The 26,740-nt window shown below is 54.1% G+C and overlaps 1 protein-coding gene across 5 annotated transcripts in view; it reads left to right on the plus strand.

The window, feature by feature from the left end:
• Positions 1-26,740, plus strand: part of CAMK2B (calcium/calmodulin dependent protein kinase II beta) — a 93,005-nt gene that overhangs the window by 11,690 nt on the left and 54,575 nt on the right. For 4 of the 5 annotated variants that reach the window (XM_061198385.1, XM_061198388.1, XM_061198390.1 and 1 more), the window contains exon 2: positions 21,178-21,272. In XM_061198385.1, the coding sequence (XP_061054368.1) occupies positions 21,178-21,272 (95 nt within the window). Of the gene's footprint in view, positions 1-21,177; positions 21,273-26,740 lie in introns of those variants that run through there. The other variant, XM_061198391.1, reaches the window with a different exon arrangement.

A 26,740-nucleotide genomic window follows, 5' to 3' on the forward strand; every position in this document is an offset into this window, starting at 1 on the left:
AGCACAGGGAACTATATTCAATATATTGTGAAAAAAACCCCATATATCCACAAAGAAACTTGTTAATAGCAGCATTATCCACAATAGCCAAAAAGTAGAAACAACTGACATGTCCATCAACTGATGAACGGATAAAGAAAATGTGTTATATCCACACACTGGAGTATTATTCGTGCATAAAAAGAAATGGAGTACATTATGGCTTGTGGTGCCTGAGGGCAGGGTCCAAAGCGCCGAGGCCAAGCTGCAGTGAGCCATCCCCCGTGTTCCTTAGCCCCAGCCTTCGCTCCGTCTCACACTGGGGCACCTGTCACTGTGCCCAGAAGCCGCTGAGAGCCGCCTGGGAGCCGGAGGCTGGAGACTGGCGTGGGACAGACAGCAGGGGGTGAGAGGCCGGGGGGGACACCCGCAAACCTCTCCTCTTGCTCCCCCAAGTCCTGGTGTTTCATTTACCATGGTCTGGACTGGCTTTGGGTCCAGAGTGGTCTCAGAGTGGACACGAGGCCATGGCGGGACACAAGAGGCCACATCCTGACCCTGCCCCCCGGCCCGGATCGTGCGCCTGGACACAGTTCCAGAAGGCACCATCCTCGCGCCCCTCTCCTGGCCCTGACTGGGGGAGGGGTTTGTGCCAGGATGGGTGCTGGAGGGTGAGGCCCCTCTGGGAGCAGGAGTGGTGGGTCCCAGCGGGTGTGGTGATGGGCGTGCGTGGCAGAAGGGGAGAGGCTATCAGCGCGATTGGCAGTGATGGGATGGGCTGGAGTGTGGGTGGAGACCAAACCCCGAACCCCGGGCTCCGTGATTCTGGGACATCTGGTCTCCTCCTTCCCGGGCCCGCACACCTCCGTCACCGCCTCAGCTGGGTGCTCGCCCTTCTTTCTCCCTTCCTCCCCGCACCTCTCCTTACCTCCTCTTCTCCTTAGGCCCCTTCCCCAGGCTCCCGTGTCTTCCACTCTTTCTGTCCCCTGGGGCACCCTCCGGGCTGGGCTGTGACCCCCGCTGGCCTCGTCCCCAGCTCCCTGGCCGAGGCAGATCCAGGAACCCGTGAGCCCCTAGGAGCAGGGCCTGGCCAGGAACCCAGCAGACAAGTGCCACACGGCGTGAGGGTCCTCCAGCCCCTTGTGAAGACCGGTATCGGGAGGACACCACCTCAATGCAAGCTTAATGCCTCAAGCTCGGGGTCCCACTTCTAGGGACCAGTAGGTGCCTTGGCTTCCAAGCTCTGCCCCTGGCGTTGCCCCACATGCCAGGGCTCCACTTGCTTCTGTCCTCAGTGACCCCCTCGGGACTGTCCCATCCAAGACTCCTGGGCCGGAGCCTGGGCGCTGAAGCCAGGGCTCCGGTGTCCCCGTCGTTCCAGCGTGGGCTGCGCCCTGGCGTCTCCTCATCTGTGCTCTTTCCTTCCTCGAGGGTCTGTGGCCCCTCAAGTCTGGGGGGGGGTGCCTCAGAGCAGCAGTGAGACTTCTGGGGCGCAGAGCGTGGTCCCTGAAAGGCGGTGCTTTTCACGATTCAGGCCTGAGAGTGGGCGCGTTCGTATCCCTCCATTTTTATTTTCTGATCCACGAACAAATGCTCATCTTGACCGCTTGCCTGCGGGGCAGGCTGCCGAGGACGGCCTGTCCTGGGGGAGTTCAACCTCTCTTTTCCACTTCAAGCTTAGACTTTTTTTCCCTTCCTCCTTCAGCTGTGCCCAGGCTCTTCCTGGTGTGGTGACCGACGGGCCTTCCCCCCATTTGGCTGGCGGGACCCCGTGGAGCAGAGCCTGGGGGGCTGGCTTGGTCCCTCCGTTCCCCTTCTCCTCTCCTTTCTCCCCTCACTTAAAGGATGCTTAGGGGTCTCTCCTGATGCTGTCTTGGGGACGCCTTCTCCTACCTCCCCATCCTCAGGCTCCTCCGCGCTGAAATGCAGGTGATTCCTGCCTCTGGATCGAGCTGTCGTCTGAGCTCCACTCCCCTCTGCTTTCCCACGACCTGTGTCCCTCCGCCCCGAGGGACGGTTGGTGCTGGCACTGGGTGGGGGGCCAGGGCTCGGCTTTGCTGGGGACTTCTGTGCTGTCACCTCTCAGGGTGCGTGGGGTCTTCAGCCTCGGTCCCCACTGGGGCGCAGTCTGCGTGGACCCCCCTGCACCCGCTGCACCCAAATCAGCCTGGGGCTCCTGGACGAGCGGACACTGAGGCCTGGGCTCTGTGCGGCAGCGGCAGCAAGGTGGGTCCTTCCCAGCAGCAGGGGACAGTCGAGAGTGTGCCGAGACGGGGAGGCTGGGTCGGTGCTGCACCCCTGGGCAGGGTCTAAGGAGGGTTACCTCTTAGAGCCTCAGTCTCCTCATCTGTGAAAGGGGTGTGTCATCATGAGGTCAGTCATGCACGCAGTGCAGGGAGCCGGCCACGTGGCCACCCTTCCCAGGGCAGGGCAGGGAGGGCAGAGCCCGTGCACGGCTGCCCTGCGTCCCACCCCAGGTCCAGAGGCCTCTGACACTTCAGCTTTCCCTGCACTGTCTCTGGGGCCTGGGGCTGGGAGGTGGGGGAAAGAGGGGCCGGGGTGACCATTAAGGAGGACACAGCTCAGAACCGAAGAGGGGGCCCTCCAGGATGCCCAGTGCAGTGTGGTTGGCACTGTGGTCCGGCCACTTTTCTGTGCCCAAACCAAGGAGGGTGGGGTGGGGTGAGGAGGGCACCCACGGGCGAGGCAGGCGTCTCCTGTGGGTGGTCTCTGCTGCGGCCTGACCCGCAGAGCGGCGACCCTGCCTGTGCCTGGGCCCTGACTGGGCCCATCACGGCTGCTCGTCCCTTTCAGCTCATGGCTTTCTGTCTGGGATTGTTATGCTTTTTTTTCCTCTAAATTTTTCTTGTTTGTCAGCAGAGGTTAAGGTTTGATTTGTCATGTGGTTCCAAAGGCGCTCTTTTTAAAAACCTGATTTTAAAGTCAGCATGACAAGTTACCAAGTTATTCCATTTTTTCATAATGATTTCTTAGAGATACAGCTGCATATCCTACCAGGAGATTTTTTTTTGTGGTAAAATATATATAACATAAAACTTACCATCTTAACCATTTTAAAGTGCGCAGTTCAGTGGCATTAAGTACATTCACGTTGTTGTGTTATTATCACCACCATCCATCTCCAGAATGTTTTCATCCTGCAGAACTGAGACTCTGTCCCCATTAAACACTGACTCCCCATCCCCTCCCCCCAGCCCCTGGAACCCACCATCCTACCTTCTGTCTCTGAAGTTGACTACTCTAGGTACCTCATGTAAGTGGAAGCATACAGCGATTGTCCCTTTGTGTCCGGCTTATTTCACTGAGCATAATGTCCTGAAGTTTTATCCATATTGTAGCATGTGTCAGAATTTCCTTCTTTTTTAAGGCTGAATAATATTTCATTGTATGGGTGGACCACATTTTGCTTATCCCATTCACCTGTCAATGGACTTTGGCTCTTGTGGTTATTTTCTTTATTTTTTAAATTTTATTTATTGTTTTGTTAAAGACTTTTTTGATGTCGACGATTTTTAAAGTCTTTATTGAATTTGTTACCATATTGCTTCTGTTTTACGTTTTGGTTTTTTGGCCGCGAGGCATGTGGGATCTTAGCTCCCCGGCCAGGGATCGAACCCGCACCCCCTGCATTGGAAGGCGAAGTCTTAACCACTGGACCGCCAGGGAAGTCCCTCTTGTGGCTGTTTTAAAGAACAGAATACATGGTCTCCTCCCGCTGGCCACGACTTCTCAACACTGGGCTGTGTGGCCTTGGGCCACCATGTAACCTCTCTGGTTTCAGTTTCCCCCTCTATAAACCAGGAGGGTTGGTCAGATGACTTTGTGGGGTCCCTCATGTCTCCACGAATTGGCTCTGTGGAAACCCCACTTCCTTCCTCTGCGACTTGCCACGAAGCTCACCTGTCAGATGCCTGGGTGTCCATAGGCCCATCACACAGGTATCTGCATTCCCGGAGAATAAAACTTAAGAGGGATGAAGTCAAATTGACCTGAAACGCAAAACAAAAACAAACCCCTAGAGCTTTAATGGATACACACCTTGCAGGAAAAAAGAATCAAATGGCCACGAAGCCCATTGTCCTAAGCTCCAGATGCCCTCGGGTCTGGGCCACTGTGGGTGGCGCGTCGCGGTCTCTGTTTGGAGCACCTGTCCCGGCAGGCGGTGGTGCTCTCACGCCGCCCACATGCCCTGCCTCCTGCCAGGGCCCCCGAACCTTCCGGTCGGTGTCCCTCCTCCCCCGTCTGTCCTCCGTGAGCTGCGCAGCCTCAGCAGTAATTTCAGGCCCCCGGGGGGTTGGCTCGGTTCTGTCCCTGTCGGTGACTGCCTGGCACCGTGACGAGGGGGACGGATGCGGCTTTGAAGAGCTGCCTTTGAAGGTCGCTCTGCGGGCCCCTCGCTCACAGACCCGGGCTGGGAGGACAGTCCCCAGCCGCTGCGGCTGGGTGTGCATCCAGCTGTCCTGTGACCCGAATCGGCCCTCAGGTCCATCCACGGTCGCACTGGGAGGGCAGCCACTGGGCTGCTTTCCGGGGCGCACTGGCCCTTCCAGCTGTGCTGAGTGCATCCCAGATGTGGAGACTGGAGCCGGGCTCCGTCCCCATCCAGGGTGGCCCCTGAGTGTGAAGGTGGCAGATGGGGGTGCCGCTGGGGCGGGCCCTGGGCTCAGGTTCTGGGGGCCCATATTAAGAGCACGGTGACATGGAAGTGATGTCAGTGTCCCCAGATCAGGACAGTCAGCCTGAGCCCGAGGTGGGCGAGTGGGCTGACCTGGACCCCAGCACCCGGCCCCAGCTCAGCAAGTGCGAGCTGCTCCTTGTCGGAACCTCCTGTACCAGCTCCTTCGGTGCCTCTGCTGGACCCTCCTGGGCCCTCCTGGCTTGGCCGTCAGTGGCGGGCAGCTGACCATGGACAGATTCCCGGGGGGGGGGCATGTGTCCTTGGCCTCTGGCCTTGGGGGGTTCTCTCTGACACTCCCAACTGCAGTTTTCCTTTTGGAACAGAAATCTCAGGGTTTACATGCACGACTTCTCAACACCCCCCCAGCACCCCTGTGGAGAGGCATCAGGTCTCTGCGTCTCTGGGGTGAGGTGGGCAGGCAGGCAGCTCCCAGAGTCCCCCAGCTGAGCACCTCCATCACCACGCAGTTCTGTCATCTTTATAATCGAGGTGAATTCACTTCCTTCCCATAACATGTTCATGCTTGTGAAAATATCAAAGTGTTTGCAGTCATTTGCTGGTGAAATGGCTTGGTGCTCTCTGTCCAAGTGTCAGTAGAAGAGAGGCCCATGATGTGACACCCCGGCTTTGTCCAGAGCGCCCCAGATGGCTGGAGCAAGGATGGTTGTGGGTATCCAGGACGGTCCAGGGCCCTCTCTCTGAGCTGGCTCTTCACGATGGAAAACAGAGGAAAAGTCAATAACGGTTCCGGCAACCTCTGTGGTCCCTGGTCTCTGATAATTCAGGGTGAGTTGATTTTTGCCTGGTGGGCACTCGAGGGGGACGTGCAGGCACCCCAGGCGGGGCATGGGGCCAGGGGTGAGGAGAGGAGGGCAAGAGATCCAGGACGAGGGCCCCGAGTGGGGTGCCACCTGCACACAGGGTAGTGGGAACCCCGGGCCCCTCCAGGCCTGGCGAGACCTTACTGTCCATCCCAACGTCGTCCCCGGCCCCCAGATCATTGCCAGCTTCCCTTGACAAGCTGGAATCCCATGCTGTCAGGATTCTGGGGGCAAACAGGAGCAGACACAAGCGCTGCCCTTGAAGGCTCCAAGTTTATCTTAGGGGCCAAACAAAAACGTGCCTTGCTCCCTCTCTCCCGAGCATGTAACATGCATGATAGGGCCACAGGGGCTGCAGGTGGCAAAGGGGTGGGGGTTGCCTTCACATATAAAGAGCTCCTACAGGTCAATAAGAAAAGAGCCAAAATTCCAACTGAAATACGGATGAAGGGTGTAAGCAGGCAGTTCACAGAAAATGAAATGGAAGTTCTTTCAACCCATGAAAACATGAAGAATAGAAATTAAACCAGAGCCAGTGCTCGCTTGTTCCTGAGTTCACCTCGGGCTTCAGATACGAGACGGTTCTTCCAGGTGGCCCATGGGCTGATGAGGCTACCTCGATCAGTCTCCGGGCTCAGCTGTCCTGAAGCTGATGAACAGAGGCCCTGGGTGTGGGTGGGCTGGGGAAGGGCTGAGGCCCCACAGCGTAGGCAGGAGAGGAATTCCAGAGATGCGGGCGCCTCATCCCCCAGCCCAGGCTGAGCTGTCCAGCTGCGGGAGGCCCTGCTCACCCCCCTCCTCCTGCTCCTTCTCCGGTTGTCCTCCCAGCAAGTGCCCCGCCCCAGGGGCCAAGCGGGGCCATAGCGCTCCTGTTAGCTGCGCCCCAGCCTCTGCAGAGGCCACCGCAGGCCGCACCGCCGGGTCTGACCCGCAGGCCATGCCCTGGCCTGGTGGGAGGAAGGGGCACCGGGCACCGAGGGGTCCAGGGTGGTGCTGGGGCTTTCCTGCCCTCCTGTCCCACCTCTGTCCTTATTTTGGTCTTTGCTTAATGCAAACCCAGTACTCGGGTCATCTCCATGGCTTCTGGGGAGGGGGGACAGGGCCCAGTGTCGTTGCTACTGAAGAGAAGGGTGGAGAAGGAGAGAGACAGACACCTACGTGGCACGGGGGAGGGAGGGGTGGGCGAGAGTGAGGAGCACACAGACGTGAGCCTGGTCCCACAGGAAGCCCAGGAATGGCATGTGCCCACGGAGGCTGCACGCGACAGGCTGGATTTGAGGGGAGTCCTCAGCGGAGACCAGCTCTTGCCCAGGGGCCCGCTCTCTCTTGTCCCCTGGGACAGCCTGGACCACCCGCCCCCAGCAAGCCTCTGGCCTGGCCAGGATCTCATCCACCCCACCCCTTCCTCCACACTGCACCCCATCCACAGAGGGGGAGGGGAGTGGTGGCATTCTCCGTCGTGGTCCCCTTTCTAGAGGCGCCTGATAAATGTTAACAACTGGGCTGGTGGGCGGGGGCGACCCTGACCCATAGTGCTTGCCCATCCCTGTGGTGTAAATACCCCCATCATGTCGAACGTCAAGCTACCAGCATGACGTCAACCACAACGTTTGGTTTTCTGTAGCCAGTAAGAGCCAGCCTGTGAGCCAGACCCGGAAGGAGCCCTGGCAGCTGAGCCCCTGCTCTGACCACAAGCCCCCAGCCCCTCCTCTCCGTGCTGGGGTGGCGCTGCTAGACTTTTGCTTGGCTCAGGTTCCCAGACTCAGCTGCTCCTGCTCCGCCCCCACTGGAATATTCCATCTATTCCCGCCCAACCCCCTATTCTTTCTGAGCCAACAGAGGGCACCTGATAGGCGAATATGCAGGAAGGGTGCGGAGGGGTGTCTGCGTTTAGGTCTTGCCTCTGCCACCCACAGTGCCGTGAGCTCAGCAAGGCATTTGGTGCCCTCACCCTTCCCATCTTCCACAGGGGTCCTGAGAGCCCAGGGGTTAGACACTTTGGAAGCTGTAGAGAGTGGTCCTGGGTGCTATCAGATCTGGAGAGTCGGTGACACCCCCAGCATCCTCCTCACCTGTGCACGTCCTCGCTCGCGCTGGGGTGTCAAGGTTTCAGTGTGACTCGGATATACCGGAATTTTCCTTATGCTTTTCTTTCTTTCTTTCTTTCTTTTTTTTTTTTTGGCTGCGTTGGGTCTTAGTTGCAGCATGCGGGATCTTTTGTTGTTGCGGGCTTCTCTCTAGTTGTGGCTTGCGGGCTCTAGAGTGCGCGGGCTCAGTAGTTGTGGCGCGCGGGCTTAGTTGCCCCGCAGCATGTGGGATCTTAGTGCCCCTGACCACCCGCGTCCCCTGCATTGGAAGGCAGATTCTTAACCACTGGACCACCAGAGAAGCCCCTCCTTATGCTTTTCTGCATGTGGTTAAAAAATCCCCCAACTCCCACCCCTGTCATAAAAAGATGCTTTGTTTTCTCTTTATACTTAAAAAAAAACCTAATGGACTTTATTTTTTAGAGCAGTTTTACGTTTACAGAAATATTGGATGGAAAGTAGAGAGTTTCCATATTTACCTCACAGCCAGGCCCCGGTTCCCTTTCCTGTAACCATCTCACTTGCATTCAGACGTGATACACTTGTTACAATTGATGACCAACATTCCTACATTAATATTAACTGAAGCCCATCGTTTCCATAGGGTTCACGCTGTGTTGCACAGTTCTACATGATTGACAAAGGTATAATGTCATGCATCCATCATTACAGTATTTCAGATCCTCTGTGCTTCTCTATTCATCCCCTCCCATCCTCCAGAGCCTCAGACAACCACTTTTTACTGTTTCTATAATTGTGCCTTTTCCAGAATGTCATGTAGTTGTGAATCATACAGTGTGTAGCCTTTTCAGATTGGCTTCTTTCACTTAGCACCATGCATTTAAGTTTCCTTCATGTCTTTTTGTGACTTGACAGCTCATTTCTGTTTAGTGCTGAATAATATTCCCTTGTCTGGAGTTTCCACAGCTTATTTATCCATTCAGTCTACTGAAGGATGTCTTGGTTGCTTTTAAGTTCTGGTGATTATGAATACACCTACTATAACCATTTGTGTGCAAGCTTTTGTATGGACATAAGTTTTCAGCTCCGTTGGGTAAATACCAAGGAGCATGATGGCTGGATCATATGGTAAGAGTATGTTTAGTTTTGTTAGAAACTGCCAAACTGTCTTCTAAAGCAGCTGCACCATTTTGCATTCCCACCAGCAATGAGTGAGAGTTCCCGTTGCTCCACATCCTCACCAGCATGTGGTGGTGTCTGTGTTCTGGATTTTGTCCATTCTAATAGGTTTGCGGTGGTATCTCGTTGTTTTAATTTGGATTTGATGACATATGATAAGGAGCATCTTGTCATATGATTATTTGCCATCTGTATACCTTCCGTGGTGAGGTGTCTGTTAAGGTCTTTGGCCTATTTTTAATCAGGTTGTTTGGTTGTGCTTTTTATTATTGTTGCATTTTAAGAGTTCTTTGTATATTTTGGATACAAGTCCTTAATCAGATATGTGTTTTGCAAATATTTTCTCCCATCTGTGGCCTGTCTTCTCATTTGCTTACCCCATCTTTCACAGAGCAGAAGTTTTTTATTCGAATGAAGCCCAGCTTATCAATTCTTTCTTTCATGGATCATGCTTTTGGTGTTGTATCTGAAAAAGTCATTACCAAACCCAAGGTCACCTAAATTTTCTCCTGTGATACCTTCTAGGACTTTTATAGTTTTGCATCTTACATTTGGGCCTATGATCCATTCTGAGTTAATTTTTGTGAAACGTGTAAGGTCTGTGTCTAGATTCAGTTTTTGGCATCTGGATGTCCAGTAGTTCCAGTACTGTCTTAGACTGTTCAGGCTGCTATAGCCAAAATACCATAAACTGGGTGGCTTATAAACAACAAATATTTATTTCTCACAGTTCTAGGAACTTCAAGTCCAAGATCATGGCTCTGGCAGATTCAGGGTCTGGTGAGACCTGCTTCCTAGACGGTCGTCTTTCCCCTGTGTCCTCACATGGCAGAAGGGATGGAAAGATTTATCTGGGGTCTTTTTTATAAAGCATTAGTCCTGTTAATGAGGGCTCTGCTCTCATGGCCTAATCACCTCCCAAAGGCCTCACCTCTTAATACTGTCCAATTGGGGTTAGGATTTCAACATATGAATTTGGTGTTGGGGGGCCGGGGGTGGGCATGGACACAAACGTTCAGTCCATAGCAAGCACCATTTTTTGAAAAGATAATCTTTTCTTCCTTGAATGGCCTTTATTCCTTTGTCAAAAATTGGTTGACTATTTGTGTGGGCCTATTTCTGGGCTCTCTATTCTGTTCCATTGTCTATTCTTTTACCAAACCACACTGTCTTGATTACCGTAGCTTTATAGTCTTGAAGTCAGGTAGTGTCAATCCTCTAACTTTGTTCTTCTCAACAATATTGTGTTGGCCATTATGGGTCTTTTGCCTCTCCGTCTGCTACACTTGATCTTAGCCAAAAGGCTGAGAAGCAATTTTTGCCTCTCCGTATAAACTTTAGAATCAGTTTGTCGATAGCCGTAAAATATCTTGCTGGGATTCTGATTAGGATTACATTGAATGTGTAGATCAACTTGGAAAGAACAGATATTGTGACAATATCGAGTCTTCCTATTCATGCGTGGGATATCTCTCCATTTATTTAGTTCTTCTTTGATTTCATTCATCAGTATAGACCTTGTACATATTTTGTTGATTTATACCTAAGTGTTTCATTTTTTGGTGCTAATGTAAATAGTATTGTGTTTTTACTTTCAAATTCCACTCGCTCATTGCTGATATATAGAAAAGAAATTGACTTTTGTATATTAATCTTGTATCCTTCAACCTTGCTATAATCATTTATTAGTTCCAGGAGTTTTTTGGTCAATTCTTTGGGGATTTTCTACATAGATAATCATATCATCTGGGAAGAAAGACAGTTTTATATTTTCCTTTCCAGTCTGTATACCTTTTATTTCCTTTTCTTGTCTTACTGCATTAGCTGAGACTTCCAGTATGATGTTGAAAAAGAGTGGTGAGAAGGGACATTCTTGCCTTGTTTCTGAACTTAGAGGAAAAGCACCTACTTTCTCACCAAAAATATGATGTTAGTTGTAGGTTTTTTGTAAATGCTTGCTGCGGACTGAATTGTGTGCCCCCCCAAATTCATTGGTTGAAGCCCTACCCCCCCACCATGTGACTGAATTTAGAGATTGGTTATTTAGGAGGTAATTAAGGTTAAAAGAGGACATAACAGTGGGGCTCTGATCTGATAGGATTAGTGTCCTTATAGGAAGAGACACCAGACACTTTGCTCTTTCTCCATACGTACGCACTGAGGAAAGGCCAGGTTAGCACACAGCAAGATGGTGGCCACCTACAAGTCAAGAGAAGAGAGCTCACATAAGAAACCAAACCCTGCCGGACCTTGATCTTGGACTTCCAACCTCCAGAACTATGAGAAAATAAATAAATTTCTCTTGTTTAAGCCACCCGGTCTATAATATTTTGTTATCAGCCTGAGTTGACTAATACAATGCTCTTTATCAAGTTGAGAAAGTTCCCCTCTATTCCTAGTTTGCTGAGAGTTTTTATTATGAATGGGTGTTGGATTTTGTCAAATGCTTTTTCTGCATCTATTAATATGATCATGTGATTTTCTTTTTAAGTCAGTTGATGTGATACATTACATTAATTGGTTTTCAAATGTTGAACCAGCCAGGCTTGCACAACTGGGATAAATCCTACTTGGTCATGGCATATAATTCTATTTATACATTGGTGGATTCAATTTGCTAATATTTTGTTGAGGGTTTTTGCATCTATGTTCGTGAGAAATATTGATCTGTAGTTTTCTTGTAATGTTATTATTGATTCAACTTCTTTACTAGATATAGGTCTATTCAAATTGTCTATTTCTTTTTTTTTTACTTTTTAAAATTGAGGTATAGTTAATTTCCAATATTATATTAGTTCTAGGTGTACAATATAGTGATTCAGAATTTTTACAGATTATACTCCATTTAAAGTTCTTATAAAATATTGGCTGTATTCCCTGTGCTGTACAATATATCCTTGTAACTTATCCATTTTATAAACAGTAGTTTGTTATCCCCTACCCTTATCTTGCCCCTCCCCCTTCCTTCTCCCCACTGGTAACCACTAGCTTGTTCTCTATATCTGTGAATCTGTGTTTTGTTATATTCATTTGTTTGTTTTATTTTTTAGATTCCACACATAAATGATATAATACAGTATTTGTTGTTCTGGTCTATTTCTTCTTGTGAGAGTTTTGGCAAATTGTGTCTTTCAAGGAATTGGTCCATTTCATCAAGTTTGTGGACATAGAGTTGTTCATAGTATTTCTTTATTATCCTTTTAATTTCCAAGGGATCAGTAGTGATGGCCCCTCTTTCATTTCTGATGTTTGTGTCCTCTCTCTTGTTATCTTAGCCTGGCTAAAGGCTTGTCAACTTTATGGATCTTTTCAAAGAACAGCTTTTGGTTTCATTGATTTTTCTCTGTTGATTTCCTGTTTTCAATGTCATTTATTTCTGCTCTAACTTTTATTATGTCTTTTCTTCTGCTTACTTTGAATTTAATTTGCTCTTCTTATTTCTAGTCGCCTAAGGTGGAAACTTAGATTATTGATTTTAAAATCTTCTTTCCTAATATATGCATTCAATGGTATAATTTTTTTCTAAGCACTTTTTTTTACTGCATTCCACAATTTTGATAAGTTTTGTTTTCATTTTCATTTTGTTAAAATGTTTAAAATTTTCTTTTGAGATTTCTTCTTCTTTTTTTATTTTACTGTGTAATTTATTCCATAGTTTTTATTTTTAAATGTTTGTAAATTGTAAAATATTACACGTAGAAGATTTTCCATTTAAAAAATAATGTGAAACACCCCTGCACCTAAATACCCAGGACAAGAAGGTAAACTTGACCCACTGACCTTTTCCCTGATTCATATCCCTCTATCATTAGCCTCCTTACCCAAGAGGTGATGCTGTTGAGATTTCTTCTTTGACTCTTGTGTCATTTGGAAGTATGTTGTTTAATCCCCATGTATTTTGGGGTTTTCCAGCTATCTCTTCGTTTTTCATTTCCAATTTAATTCCCTTGTGATCTGAGAGCATACTTTGTATTATTTCTTTTCTTATAAATTTGTTAAGGGTGTTTTGTGGCCCAGAATGTGCTCTATCTTAGTGAAAGTTCATGTGAGCTTGAGAAGAATATGTGTTCTGCTGCTGTTGGATGAAGTCGTCTCTAGATGTTAATTACATCCAGTTGATAGATGGTGCTTTTCAGTTCCACTGTGTCCTTCCCAAATTTCTGCCTGCTGGGTCTGTGCATTTCTGATAGAGGGGTGCTGGAGTTTCCAAGTGTACTAGTGGATTCACCTGCTTTTCCTTACAGGTCTTTCAGTTTTGCCTCATGTAGTTGGCCATTCTGCTGCTGGGGGTATACATGCTAAGGATTGTTTTGTCTTAAGAGAAATGACCCCCTTATCATGATGTGAAATCCCTCTTCGGCCCTGGTAACCTTCCTTACTCAAGTCTGCTCTGTCTGAGATCAATATGGTATATCTTTCTCCATCCTTTGACTTTTTTTCATTGTGGTAAAATATACATAACATAAAATTTACCATTTTAACCATTGTTAAATGTAGAGTTTAGTGCCATCAAGTATATTCGCAGTGTTGTGTAACCGTCACCACTACCCATTTTCAGAACTTTTTCATCACCCCAAACGATAACTCTGTACCCACTCAGTAATCCCAGTGAGTCCCACTTCCTTCACATCCCACTGTGTCCCCTGGGCTGGTGCCCACCCTCTTGTTCCTGTTGGCTTTGCTGCCTTGAGCCCTCCAGGAAGCTTCTCAAGGATGTCTGTACCCGGTGGAACGGGGACTCAGGGGACCCCGCTGTGGCGGGAAGGGGTGGTGGATCCGGGCGGTACTGAGGGTGACCGTGTGGGGTGTGAGGCCCGAGAGGTTTAAGAGCAACACGGTGTCATGGACAAGCGTCAGAGTCGGGCTATTCTCATCTGTGTAGGACGCACAAACTTGACGTGACTGTATAAAGTAACAATGATGACGTGAACGCATGAGAAATGTGAAAAGATTACCCTTTGTGGTCGTTTATATCTAAATCTCATTAGGATGTAGGGTGCATTTTGTCATAAGCCTTACGTGGTCAGGACACGGCTCCCCCCTCTGCTCACGGAGCGTTCCACCTGCTCTCAGCATTGTCAGAAATGGAAGAAAATGTGCTCTCTGAGCTGACGTTCTTGGCTCTTCCAGATGAAGCCCTGCTCCCCAGGGTGTCTGGGAGGAGGGCAGTGGGGGGATCTTGATGCCCGCGTGGTTGGGGAGGGGGCTTCCGATGGGAGGAGCGGCCGCCATGGCCTGGGTGCCCTGTTCCAAGGGGCAGGCAGGGAGAAGAGGGGGCCACGCTGGGGTTTTCTCCATCTGAGATGCACCCACAGACTCCATGGGCAGCGCTGCTGTTCTTGTGTTGGGGTGGGTGTCCTCAGGTGGCATTTCTGTCCCACCCTGGCCATTTGTTTCTTTGTTGATGGATGCATTTGGTGTTGAGCCCTTAGACTAGAAGCCCTCCCTGCCCCTGGCTCTTGGCCCAATTGAGACTTGTTTGGGTAAAGATTTCTCTGGTCTTGAGGGGAGGGGGAAGGGTAAGCTGGGACGAAGTGAGAGAGTGGTAGTAACATATATACACTACCAAATGTAAAATAGATAGCTAGTGGGAAGCAGCCGCATAGCACAGGGAGATTAGCTCGGGGCTTTGTGACCACCTAGAGGGGTGGGATAGGGAGGGTGGGAGGGAGACACAAGAGGGAGGAGATATGGGGATGTATGTGTATGTATAGCTGATTCACTCTGTTATACAGCAGAAACTAACACACCATTGTAAAGCAATTATACTCCAATAGAGATGTTAAAAAAAATAAAAGTAAAACAATGAAGACGAAAAAAAAAAGAAAGAGATTTCTCCGGTCAAAGAAGTCAGGGAAAGGCTGTACCTCATACTCACTGGTTGGAAATTCACAGTACAGATGACCATGTTAAAGGCCCTGGGAAGTCCTGCAGTAAAAAAGGAAGGAAAGAAGGAGGGAAGGAAGGAAGGAAGGAAAACATTTTAACTTACTGGTTTCTAAACTTTTTTGCCCACAGAACCCCCTTTGTACCTAACATTTGTGAACATCCTGTGGAGCTAATATTTGATGATGGTCATTTGGGAAATGTTTGGTACACACAGTGGCAGACTCCATAAGGCAGAGTTGGGGGTCAGCATGTGCTATGGGTTGAATTGTGTCTCCTCAAAATTCAGATGTTGACTCCTAACCCCCATACCTCAGAATGCGACCTCATCTGGAAATAAGGTTGCATAGATGTAATTAGTTAAGGTGGAGGGTGGGCCCTCATCCAGTAAGACTGTGTCCTTATGAAAAGGGGAAATTTGGGCAGAGACACACAGGGAGAATGCCATGTGAACATGAAGGCAGATCTGGGGGTGATGCTTCTACAAGCCAAGGAGCCCCAGGGATCACCAGCAAAACCCCAGAAGCTGGAGAGAGGCCTGGGACAGTGTCTCCCTCACAGCCTCAGAAGGAACCGACCCTGCCAGCACGTTGGTGTTGGACTTCTGGCCTCCAGAACTGTGGGACGATCTCTGTTGTTTCAGCTGCCCAGCCCATGTACTGTGTTGTGGTGGCCCCAGTACCCTAGCACAGCATGGATGACTTATGACTTGAATTTCTGGCCCAGGCTCAGAGGTTGGGGCCGGGGAGCTGCCAGGATTCCAAGGAAGGACCTTGGAAAGGCCAGGGTCGGTCTTTGGGGAAGTGGCAAGAGCTGGCGTTTTCATCGCTGGTGTGGTTGTAAATCACCCAGCGATTGTGCCTTTGGAAATAAACTCTACAGAAATAACTGAGATGTTTACGGCAGGCATTTACAAGCAGGGGAATTGGAAATACCCCAAATGCCTGCCAATCAAGGAAGCAGTCGGCTACCCATGGAAGGAACGTTCTCTACAGTGAAGATGACAAGTATGAGATCTAGGTCAGAGAGTGGGAATTGCGTGTGAAGTGATGTTAAATATAAGAGGCCAAACACAGAGCAGGAACTCACGTGCTGATGAAAGGCATGCCAGGATGCTGCAGAGACCACAGGGATTAAATGTTGTCCAGTGTCGGTCTCTAGTCTGTCTACTTCAGGCCCTGTTCTGGAACCCAGGACGTTCTGGGTCCTGGGCAGGAGTGGGACACGGTCCCCTGAGCTCTGTGTGCCGTCCTGTTGGTGGATGCTGGGCAGCCCTCATGGGCTTGCGCTCTGGACATCACTCTTGTACTGGGACCTCATGCTCCTGCCCAGCATGGCACGTGCTTGCCCAGATCCCCAGCACACTCCCCTCACCGGCTCTAACCCCGAGACCGGGGAGCCTGGGGAGGGTCCCATACCCTCCTGGTGTCCCCGGACGGTGTCCACCAGTGAAGCAGTATGTAGCTGCCAGATCGTGCCGTGGAAGAGTCGTTCACAGGGTGGGAAAGTAGTGAGAGGGAAAAGCTGAATAGAAACAGCAAGAGGCTCCTGAGTGTTGAAGAGGAAAGCGTTCCTGTGGTGTAGACTTCACTGGAGACACATCGGAACATCGTGGGACGCCAGCAACGGGTCACAGAGATGGAGGCGGCTTCGACTTGCTCTATTGAAACCACTTGTTTACTCCATTTTCTGCTGCGAGCAGGGATTCTGTTTTTAAAATTGTTATTATAAGCAGGAAAAAAAACCCCACAACAACCTCATGTAGCAGTTCCTATTTTCTACCAAATTGCTTAGGTCCAGATTAAAAATATAAAGGCACCTCCCCCGTCATTTTAATCGAAGGTAGAAAAAAAATTTTTGCTAACACACAAATAAGCAGCAGCTTGATGTAGTTTAAATCCACAAATCCAAGCAAGCGAAGGGCCTGGTGTGGTGAGTGAGCGTGTCTGCTGGGCTGTCCTGCCCGCTACCCCCCTTCCCGCCCCCGAGTGCTGGCCCAGACCCTCGTCAGCCGAGCCCACTTGGGGCGGCCCAGGCTGGGCAGAATGGACGTACACGGCCTCAGGCTGGTTCAGAACATCCATGTGTTAATTAACGCGGTAAATAAAACTGTTGGACCAGCCAAGTGCCTCTGCTGCCTGCTCCGCCTGTTCCAGAAAGATCTTCTTGTGTGGATCTGCCTGGGGAGTCGGGGGCCAGGAGGGCTGTTTTCACTGAGCGGGCACCCCTGCGCTCAACCTGTGTGGGAGCCTTTACAAAACAGATAAACAAGGCTTTGGTCCTTTTCTTTCCCTCAGGACTCCTGGCTGCTTTTGGCTGTAAAAGTTAAGAAGGCTGTGGACGGGTCTGAGCCGTGGGCCCTTGGCTCTGGCTGGCTGTCAGGAATTCCCGCTCCCGAGCATCTGAGTTAGCAGAGTGTGGACGGGATCTCCCGGGTTGTTTGGCCACCGGGTGTGTCTGCCCCTGGGCTGTGCAAACAGCTCGCAGCCCTGGTGGCAGGCAGGCAGGTGCCTGCGAGGCTGGGACTGGGAGGAGAGAGGCGGAGTGGGGTGCAGGGCTGGAGCCAGGGATGGGGGCGGTGGAGAGGAGCTGCCACGTCCCTGGAATGTCTACTGGGAGGGATGCAGTGGAAGCGCGGAGCGGCCGCTGAGAAGCAGAAGTAGGGGCCCCCCGGGTTACACGATTCTGACACCCTCTCCGTGCCAGGACCTCTGCACGTGCTGCATGTGACGATCATGAGGAAGCCCTGCAGCCCCAGGCCCCGGATGCAGGGTCCCGAGAGCAGCAGCCACGGTCAGCGCTTCCGTGTTCTATTCTGCAGTCCCCACCGTGGGGACCGGGCGAGACCGGAACCTCCCGCCCCATCAGCCTCTCCCACCAACACCAGCTCGGCTCAGTGGGCAGAGGGCAGGCTGGGCAGCTGGGCTCGGCCAACAGAGCAGGGAGGGGACAGGTCCCCAAAGCAGGCGTAGTGGGGGCTTCCATGGGGGCTGCAGGTAGTCAATGTCAGGGGCAAGTTCCAGGTGGCAGCGGGCGGGCGGGCGGGTGGGCACGGGGGCAGCTCAGAGGCATGGCCCCAGGTTGGACGGGGAGCAAAGAGAGAGTAAAGGGGACGGGAGCCACTGGCTGGCTCACTGCGTCTGCCCGGTGTGCAGGGGCCAGTCACCCCCTTCGCTGGCGAGAGACTGACCCTCGAGTGCCACCGTGGGTCCACGCGGCCACAGCAGTGCTGGGCGCCCACCTGCAGCAGACCAGACCCCAGGCAGCTCTGGAGTTAACCTCCCTCTCTCTCTGGCCAGCCTCTCTGGTGTTGTGGTCCCACAGTAGACAGGAGAGAGCTTTCTGGTCCGCCAGCCAGCAAGGACTGAAAGAGTGTTTTCTTGCTTTCATTAGCTTTACCTGATTTTTAAAAGCCCCATGGCATGCTTGGTGCCCGGGAGCCTCCTCCTCTGAACACGTTATTCAGACCACTCTAAACCCGAGCGCAGCAGCACATGCCACACTGGGCATCGTGTGGCGACCTCGAGGTTCAGGGGGTACCCCCACCAGGCCCACCCTCTTCCCCACTCTCCTCCCTGACCTTCACCCGCACCCAGACCCCCACTTCTTGGCTTCTCCCCCGCCAGCTGTGCTGGGTGGCCTTGCTCCAGGTGGCCTTCCTGACCCTCCAGCCGGCCACCACCCGCCACGCCGTTCGTGGACGGTCGGAGTTTCGGGCAGCACAGGCAGGGCCCACCCGGATGCAGTCCACTGTCGGCCCTGTCTGTGCTTCTGCATCTTCATCCCAGCCTATCTGTGGGTACGGTGGGGAGCCTCCTGCTTTGATCAGGGGCCCCATGGCCTCCGCTCCGTAGGAGACATCCCTCACCTACAGACGCTCCCACCCTTCCACAGATGTCCCCCACTCATCCAGGGAAGCCTCGGGAGGTGACCCTCTCCTGCTGGCCTGCGGTCCAGAGTCTGCCCCATCCCGGGCTCTCCCTGTCCTTCCAGAAGGCTGCCCCTTCTTGTCCCACTGGCCTGACACGTGCTGAGGTCCAGCATCTCCACTCTCCACAGTCTACTGGTGGTGCTTGTAGGTCAGTCCTTACTCTCTTATCACAGTCTGGACACTGTGCCTGACCTCAGTATCCCCGATTGCATGTGGAGAGCCACAGCGTAGGGCCAGAAACGGACAGATGAATAATTATAATAAAGTGGGCAAAGTGAGCCGAGACACGTGCAGCGTCCGGCGTCCAGAGGAGACCAAGCTGACTTCCTGTGGGAGCTGGGAAAGATTTCCGAGAGGAGGTATTGAATTGAGTCTTGAAGGATGCGAAGGAGTTTGCCTGGTGGCCATGGGGATGTGCTTAGGATACAGACCCGGGCCCTTTGTCTGTGTTGTTGTCTCAGTGACTGTAAGTTTCCGGGGGGCAGATGCTGTGAGCTCTGAGGGAGGGTGGTGCTCACAGTGGCCTCACTGTTGTCTGTGATGTTCAAGGTGTCGGGGGCCCCCAGCCCATGGCCCGCACGGCACATGCTTTTTGGCACGCTGGCACTTCTGGGGGGCTTCCTTGTGATCGGCCTCGACTATCTAGCAGAGCGGCCAGGAAGGGGGCGGATGCTGGGGGTGGGGGTGGGAGGAGACTGGGGGATGGTGGTGACCGAGAGGCTGGCTTCAAGGATGGAAGAGGGGAGCCAAGGGGCTGCCCGAGGGGCGGTGGTCATCGGGGGCAGAGCCTCTTCCCTGCACTCTCCCTCCGGGTAGTTAAGTCACGGAGAGCCCTCTAACTCGTGAGCTTCCCCAGGCGCCTGGCCAAGCTTTCCTGGCGACTTCCACGTGTCTTCAGCTGGGAGACTGAGCTCTGAGGGCTCCCCAGGGGCCCGGCTGCTCCTCCCTGCTTCCGGCACAGCCTCACCCCAGGCCGGCCCAGGTTCCCCCTCATAGCTGACGGGCATTGGAGTGCAGGTGCCCCGTGGCAGACCAGGGTGGGGTGGCCGGGCCCGGGGGTCGGGCAGCTCTTTCTAGAACTTCTCTTCAGGCCGGGCAGCAGGGGCAGGAGAAGCCCTACCCCAGAGGGGTTCCAGAGGTGCCCTCCCCCGTAGCCGGCAGGCAGGACTCCGGGAGAGGAAGGCCTGCGTCCAAGAGCAGGCCCTGTGCCAGCCTGAGTGCTACCTATGAGCGCCATTGTTGAGCGCTTGCTGGATGCCGGGGGCTGTGCCTGCCGCCTTGCTGGTTTCCTCCAGCGTCTGGCTCCTGCCCGCTTGGCGCTGCCCTCATCACCAACCCAGAGCCTTCTACGGAAGAGAGAGCAGGGTCGGAACTGGAAGATGTGGGGCAGTGGGGCAGCCTGTCCAGGATCGTCCATCTGGCTGTCGGCTCTCGTTCACTTTATTTACGCTCATCCTGCCGTGCGCCAGGGAGGATTCCCGGCTCCCTGTCGCTTAGTCCTGTACTTACCCTGGCGGGACAGCAGCCGGTGGACAGGCTGTGTGGGCAGCAGGGCTCTGGGGTGGTGGTATGAGGGGGGTCGGGGGGAGGCTGTGTTCCGATGGAGGCTGTGCCTGCAGGGCCTCTGGGGAGGGAAGGCGGGGGAGGGGCGTGCGGTCAGGGGTGTCCCCAGCCCCCCTGGCCCCATGTGCTCAGCCACCTGTGGCCTTTGTGCCCACCTCTCCCTGGCGGCCTCCAGTCTGGACCCTTCCCAAGACATTTCCCGTTCCGGCTGTGTCTCATACGTGCTGGGTCTAATGTTCTTTGAAGATGATCTCAAATCAAATTAAACCGACGGTGGTGACAAGTTGAATACCGCGGAGGACCTTCTGATGGGCCCCAGGCTCCCTCTGGCCTGTGCCCCACGCCTGCCCTGGACCCACACGGGCCTGTTCTCTGGGCTCTGGCTTGCCGTGCCGCCTCCTACAAACCTTCCTCCTCTCAAGGGTCACTGTTTCGGGGCCACATGCAGGATGTCTCGATGGCCTTGGCAGTGGTCACCCACTCTCCTGGGTTCCCTTCTCTTGGCTCTCCAGGCTGGTCCCCTCTCCTCTCAGAAGCACTAATGCTGTGGGCGTGTAAATGTCTCCTCTGCTATGGGACTCTGCAGCCTCTGCTGTAACTTGGGGCAGTGTTGGTGGAGGATCCGGGGGAGCCTTTGCCTCCAGCTTTGCAGCTTAATTATGCGATGCTTCTCCCTCCCTCCAGAACCTTCACTGAGTCCCCGCAGGCTGCACCAACCTATTCCGCTGTCTGGAGCTGGGCCAGGGTTCATTGCTCTGGGAGGACTCGCTGGGTCTCATAGGCCTGGGCATAGAGCGAGGGAGGATGCTCGCCTAGAGGCCCTCGGTCCAGCTGGCCCATGAGGATGCCCAGGCAGGGGGTCTCGCAGGAGCTGGGTGTGCCAGTCGGCTGGGCTCTGCCAGCTGCCGGGAAAGGGGCCCCTGCCGAGCTGGCACTGGGCGGGGTGGGCTGGGAGTCGTTTGGGGGAGGGGCGCCCCTTCCTCGCACAGAGGCTGGGCCTCATGACCGGGTGCTGGGTGTTCACCGGGGGATTAATCGGCTCCCTGCCTCTGTTTCCCATTTCTCCCCCAGGGGGGCTTTCTCTGTGGTCCGACGCTGTGTCAAGCTCTGCACCGGCCATGAGTATGCAGCCAAGATCATCAACACCAAGAAACTATCCGCCAGAGGTAGGGAATGGCTGTGCTGGCTGGCGTGGGCCGGGGGCTGGGGCTGGAGCCCGTCCTGAGGGATAGGGCTCGGCCTGTGGCTCACGGGGGGCACAGATGGAGCGGGATTCGTGGCTGTAGTGGGACGTGAACAGTGCCCGTGGCCGAATGGGGCCGGGAGGGAGAGGCACCCGCACACCCTCACATCTGGAATTGCACTGTCGCTCTGGTTTGGGGGCTCGCGGAGCCCCTGCCTCACCTCCCCAGGGCTGGACGGGGAGAGGCGTGCGGCCAGGTGACTGAAGTGATCAGGTAAGGTCGTCTGCCCAAGAACTGTGGGCCAGAGGGGGACTCGGTGACCTGAAGACTTTGGGTGACAGGGCAATGCTTGAGGGGCGGCATGAACGGCACGTTTCCTAACTCAGCCCCTGCCGGTCTTCCGGACGCAGGGATGCACGTGGGGACTCATCTGCCTAGGCTGGGGAGGGCTCGGGGGTCTGCAGGGGTGGGCGTGGTGCTGGCCCCGGGCATGTGGCCTCACCCCATCCAGCACTGTCCAGAGCCCTTGCTAGGGGACGGCCTGTTCTGGGCAGACGGACAGACCCCTGCCCTCGTGGGATCCGGTGGAGTTCCACGTGGTGGGGATGAGGCGGGACGTGGGGGCAGGGGATGACATGGGGCGACAAGGCCAAGGTGGAGGTGCCGCCCTGAGCAGGTGATGTCAGAGCACAGAACCGAGGGGACAGGGGGCCGGGAGCCAGGCAGGGGGTCTGGTGGGGCCTCCAGCGTGGGTGTGGAGGCGTGGGCCATCCCAGTGAGGTAGCAGCACCACTGCCGCCCCCTGTGCTGGGGGGAGCCCACGGATCTCCAGCCCCAGGGTCAGACAGGAGGGGCTGGGTGACCCCCTGGGCAGGGGGAGCTGAGCTAAGCCCCTGGCCTGACGGTCTCCCACCTCCAGGCACACCCATGACCCCACTTAGCATCCAGACACAAATCTGAGCCAACAGAGAGGCTCCTTCTCTGCAAAGAGGCCCTGACTGTAGGCAGTCCTGGCCCGATTCCCTCCCCGAGGCTGGTGCTGAGAACGCCTCTGTCTGTAGGGTCTGCAGTTTCCAGCCCGGCGGCCTGTGTGGGCAGGCGGCTGAGCCCGCTGTGCGGTTCGCTGAGCTGCGTGTAGGTGTTGTTTGGGCGCCTGCTGTGTAGCAGGCCTTCGGGGCTGAGTGTTTCCAGGGGCGGGCGCTGCTGTCCCAGCCTAGCCGAGGGGCTGGTTGTGCTCGGGTGATGAGGATGACACAGGGCTCCGCAGAGACAAGAGTCTGCGAGCCAGACAGCCCTGGGGCGTGTGTGTCGGGAAAGCTCAGATCCCGCAGATAAACTGTGATCATAATAATAATGCACAAGCTAATATTTACCGAGCGTTTGCTGTACGCATGGTGCCGCCAGATGCAGGGCAGCTTCCGTGTTCCCTGACACTGGATGGGCGGCACTGGTGAGCCACCAGTGTCAGATGTTTTCGGGGGTATGTGTCCGCATGTGTGGAGTTTCTAAAGCAGGAGGAACATTCCGCTTCATTCCATAGGCTTGTGCCAGGCCACAGGAGGAGAGAGAGCCCACCTTCAGAGGTGCCGTGGACTAATGAGGGACACCCTAACTCATCCACCAGCTTTACCTAGCCTCTCCCAGTCAGTGCCCAGCACTGAGGACGGGGTGATGAGTGAACACACGCAAACAAGCCACTACAGCCCCATTCGAGGGGTGGGAGCACAGGGGACAGAACAGGGAGGTTGGATGGGTCTTGAAGGATGAATAGGAGTTTGTGAAACTCAGGCAGAAAACCACCTGGGTACGTTTCCATGGAATCACGCAGCTCCTTTCAAGGAACCTCACGCTCCCCTGTTTCTACCCTCAAAGTGTTCTATAAATCGGGAGGATCAAGGGTAGTGGAAGTCTGAAATTCCCTGCGTGCTCCACAATTACCACCTGCTCTTTCTTCCACCGCTGCAGTAGCAGGCCTGCTGCCCACTTCCTGAGAGCCAGCCTGCTTTCTGCCATTGAGTCCCGGAGGCTGGGCCCCCGGAGACCCCTGCTAAGGGCGCCGCTGTGGAGCTGTGCAGACCTGGGGCTCCGTCAGCCCTGCGCCTGGCCTCCGTCTCCTTCCTGGCTGGGCGCAGCCTGGGTTGGATGGTGGCAGGCAGCGCCGCCAGCCAGGACTGGTCTGGAATCGAAGCAGCCAGCCCTTGTCTGTTGTCACCTTCCCTCGGGACCACTTTCCGGGCCAGGGAAGCCAGGACACCCCCTGCTTTGCCTCTACTCTTGGGCCCCTGCATTGCCCAGGTCTGTGGAGGTCTTGGGCATTTTTTCCCCCTGTTTACCTCGTTATTATGGAAAATTTCAAACATCCCCAAATATAGAAAAAATGATAGAAGGAGCCCCCAGCTTTGACACAACAGTTTTCAGCTCCCAGGCAATTTTGTTTTCATCTGTAACCCTCCCCATCTCCTACCCCTGCCCATATATCTTGTAGCAGATCCCAGACTGGCCACCATTTCACCCATAGTGTTCAGCATGTTTCTGTAACGGAAAAGGATTCGAAAAACAACTGGCCACCTCCCTGTACAGGGACCCAGGGATCTTCTGACCCTCTCCAGCCCCTTTCGGGGCTTTCCAAGCTGAGTGGGCAGCTGAAGGGGTGAGGGGAGAGGGTCTTGGGCCCCCGCCACTCATCTTTACGCTGAGTGTGGGCCAGCAATGGGGCAGCCAGGCTGCTGGGTTTGGTCTCGTCGCCGCACGGCCCTGACCACCTCGCTGTATGACCCTGGCCATGTTACTTAGCCACCCTGTACCTTAGTTTCCCCAGCCGTAAAATTGGGATAAATCTGATATCTACCTCAGAGGGGCATTGTGAGGGTGAGAGAAGGACTAAGGTGCTTGGAAGGAGCTGGCTGAGTGTGGTACTGCCAGGGCACCCACTGCCTTCTTCCCCCTTTCTTGCCAGACTATCCTGCCCAGGTTGCAGGCTCCAGGACACCTCCTCCAGGAAGCCTCCCTGGGTCCTCCCATCCAGCTTGGAAACCCCCAGGTCCCGAAGCAGTCACCTTAGGCATTTCTTCATTGATCACTTGCTCCTTGAGGGCAAATGCAGTGGGTTCATCTCTGCGACTTCCCAGCTCCCAGCCCAGAGCCTGGGAAAACACATGTAGGAACATCCCACCCTCTCCTTACCACCCTTTGGGGGCTGGCTCTATAAAACCCAAAGTTCTCACCTGGCCTGACACTCAGCCTTCGGCCCTGTCTTCTCCTTCCCTCCCAGCAGCTCTGCTCAGGCACTTGGTCTTTTCTGGTTCTGTACACCCCAGGGCCTTTGCACCTGCCTTCTGTCTGGACATGCTTTTCCTAAACTTTGTATCTGCTTAACTCCTGTTGATGACACTTCCTCAGAGGGGTTTCCCCTGAGCCTCCAGTGGGAATCTGAGACCTAAGCACCCTGTTTTTATTTTATGGCTGTCTCTCCCACGAGACTGCCAGGACTTCATCTGTTTCATTCACAACTGTGTCTTCCACACCCTGCTCAGGCCCTGACAGGTGGTGAGCTCTCCATGTTTTTGAATGAATGAATGAATGTTTTGAGTGAATGGATTTTGAATGAGCAGATGTGTAGTCTGTGCTGGAGTGAGGTTAGTCTCCCAGGTGTGAAGTTGGGATAGGGACTGGGTGGAGTGAGGTCTAGAAGAGGGTTTGCTGCAGGGTCGGGTTTGCAGGGGAGGCCCCTGGTCACTGAGCACCTGAGCATTTGGGAGGTCCAAGTTCAGAAGTTCCATGGTGAAGCCTGAGGGTGGTCGGGAAGTAGGGAGGGGAGGCCTGGAGCCCACTGCTCCTCCCTGAATCCTGGTGACCACCGTGCAGCCTGCACCTGTGTTCTGCAGGGTCAGACATGCTCCCAGCAGAGAGTCCTGACGCCAGACCGGTTCCCTTCCCAGAAAGGCGACTTCAGAGATGCTTGCCCCACCTGTTGTCCTGGAAGGTGCGGGTGGAGGGGAGCGGCCCATGGGTGGGGAGGGGGATGCCAGGCAAGTGCCCCAGAAAGAGGGAGAGTGAGGAAGTGGAGACTGGACCCAGAGGCCGGAGGGGAGGCCCCACTTGTGCCGGCTTCATAGTCAGTGCAGTGTGGAGCGGGCTCGCTCAGCACTGCGGGGAGGGTGTCCACTCCTGGGCTGAAGAGACAGGCTTAGTCCTTCAAGGCCTCCAATGGTAGAGCAGCAGGAGGAGGCCGCTGGTGCTGGACACAGAAAACCTGTCCCACCCGGTAACTGGCAGTTCTCGGGGCCACGAGGACACTGCAGATTACACCCAGCTTGTGCCAACGGCAGTAAGAGTTAGATTTTTTAAATTTAATACTTAATTAAATAGAGGATTGTGAGACATTCAGAGTCTGTGAATGTACTGAATAATGAGAGATTATTAAACTACTGTTAACAAAAGCAGTTAGAGGAAAATTAATTGACGGGGTGGGGGGATAAGGAGACCATCAGGCACATGAGTCTTAAGAAGACTTCCTGTTGTTCCTGCGTCCCCCTCCCCCTCCCCTCGCTCACTGTCCGCACTAAGTGGCTGTTCTTGGGGCTGGTTCGTTGGCCTTTGGAGGGAGCCCCATGCACTGAGCTCCATTAGTACTTACTGGCCCCCAGCGTCCAGGGAGCAGGTGTCCCAGAAATGACCCCGGTCTGTGGCTGAACTCGGGGGAAGGACCCTGCACAGGAACGAGGGCTTAGGCATTTATTGTGTCCTGACCCTCAGCAGCAGTTTTCACGAGGTCGGTGGTGGGCGCCCCATTCCACAGACGAGGAAACCGAATCCCACAGAAGCAGAGACTTGCTCAGGATCCCACAGCCGTAATGAGCAGAGCCTGGGACACGGGCGGCTCTAGATTTCACCCAGCTGCGGAGGACCCAGGGTGGATCAGGTGTGGGGCTGACCTCACAGGTAGAGCTGACCTCACAGGTGGGGGGCTGACCTCACATGTAGGGGCCTGATCTCACAGGTGGGGGTCTGATTTCAAAGGTGGGGGGCTGACCTCACAGGTATGGGGCTGACCTCACAGGTAGGGGGCTGATCTCAAAGGTGGGGGGCTGACCTCACAGGTGGGAGGCTGATTTCATAGGTGGGGCTCACCGCCCGGGTGAGGGACTCACCGCACAGGTGAGGGACTCAGCGCACAGGTCAGGAGACAGGCCACAGATGATGAGATCTGGGGCTCACTTCTGAGCCTCCTCCCGCCCCCAGGCTGATGCCCAGTTTACCCCCAGCTACCTTCGCCTGGGGCCACCCCCTCCGCAGGGCCTGTGTGGCCCCTTCTGCCTTGGGAGGCACCCCTGCCGGAGCTGGGACAGGGAGGAGCTGTCTGGCCTCTAGGGGCCCTGGGGCTGAGCCTGCACCCCGGCCAACCCGCCCGGAACCCTTCGCACAGCAGGAACCGGGGGCTCTCCTGCTGC

Source organism: Eubalaena glacialis, chromosome 8, assembly GCF_028564815.1.
Source record: "Eubalaena glacialis isolate mEubGla1 chromosome 8, mEubGla1.1.hap2.+ XY, whole genome shotgun sequence".
NCBI classification, from domain to species: domain Eukaryota; kingdom Metazoa; phylum Chordata; class Mammalia; order Artiodactyla; family Balaenidae; genus Eubalaena; species Eubalaena glacialis.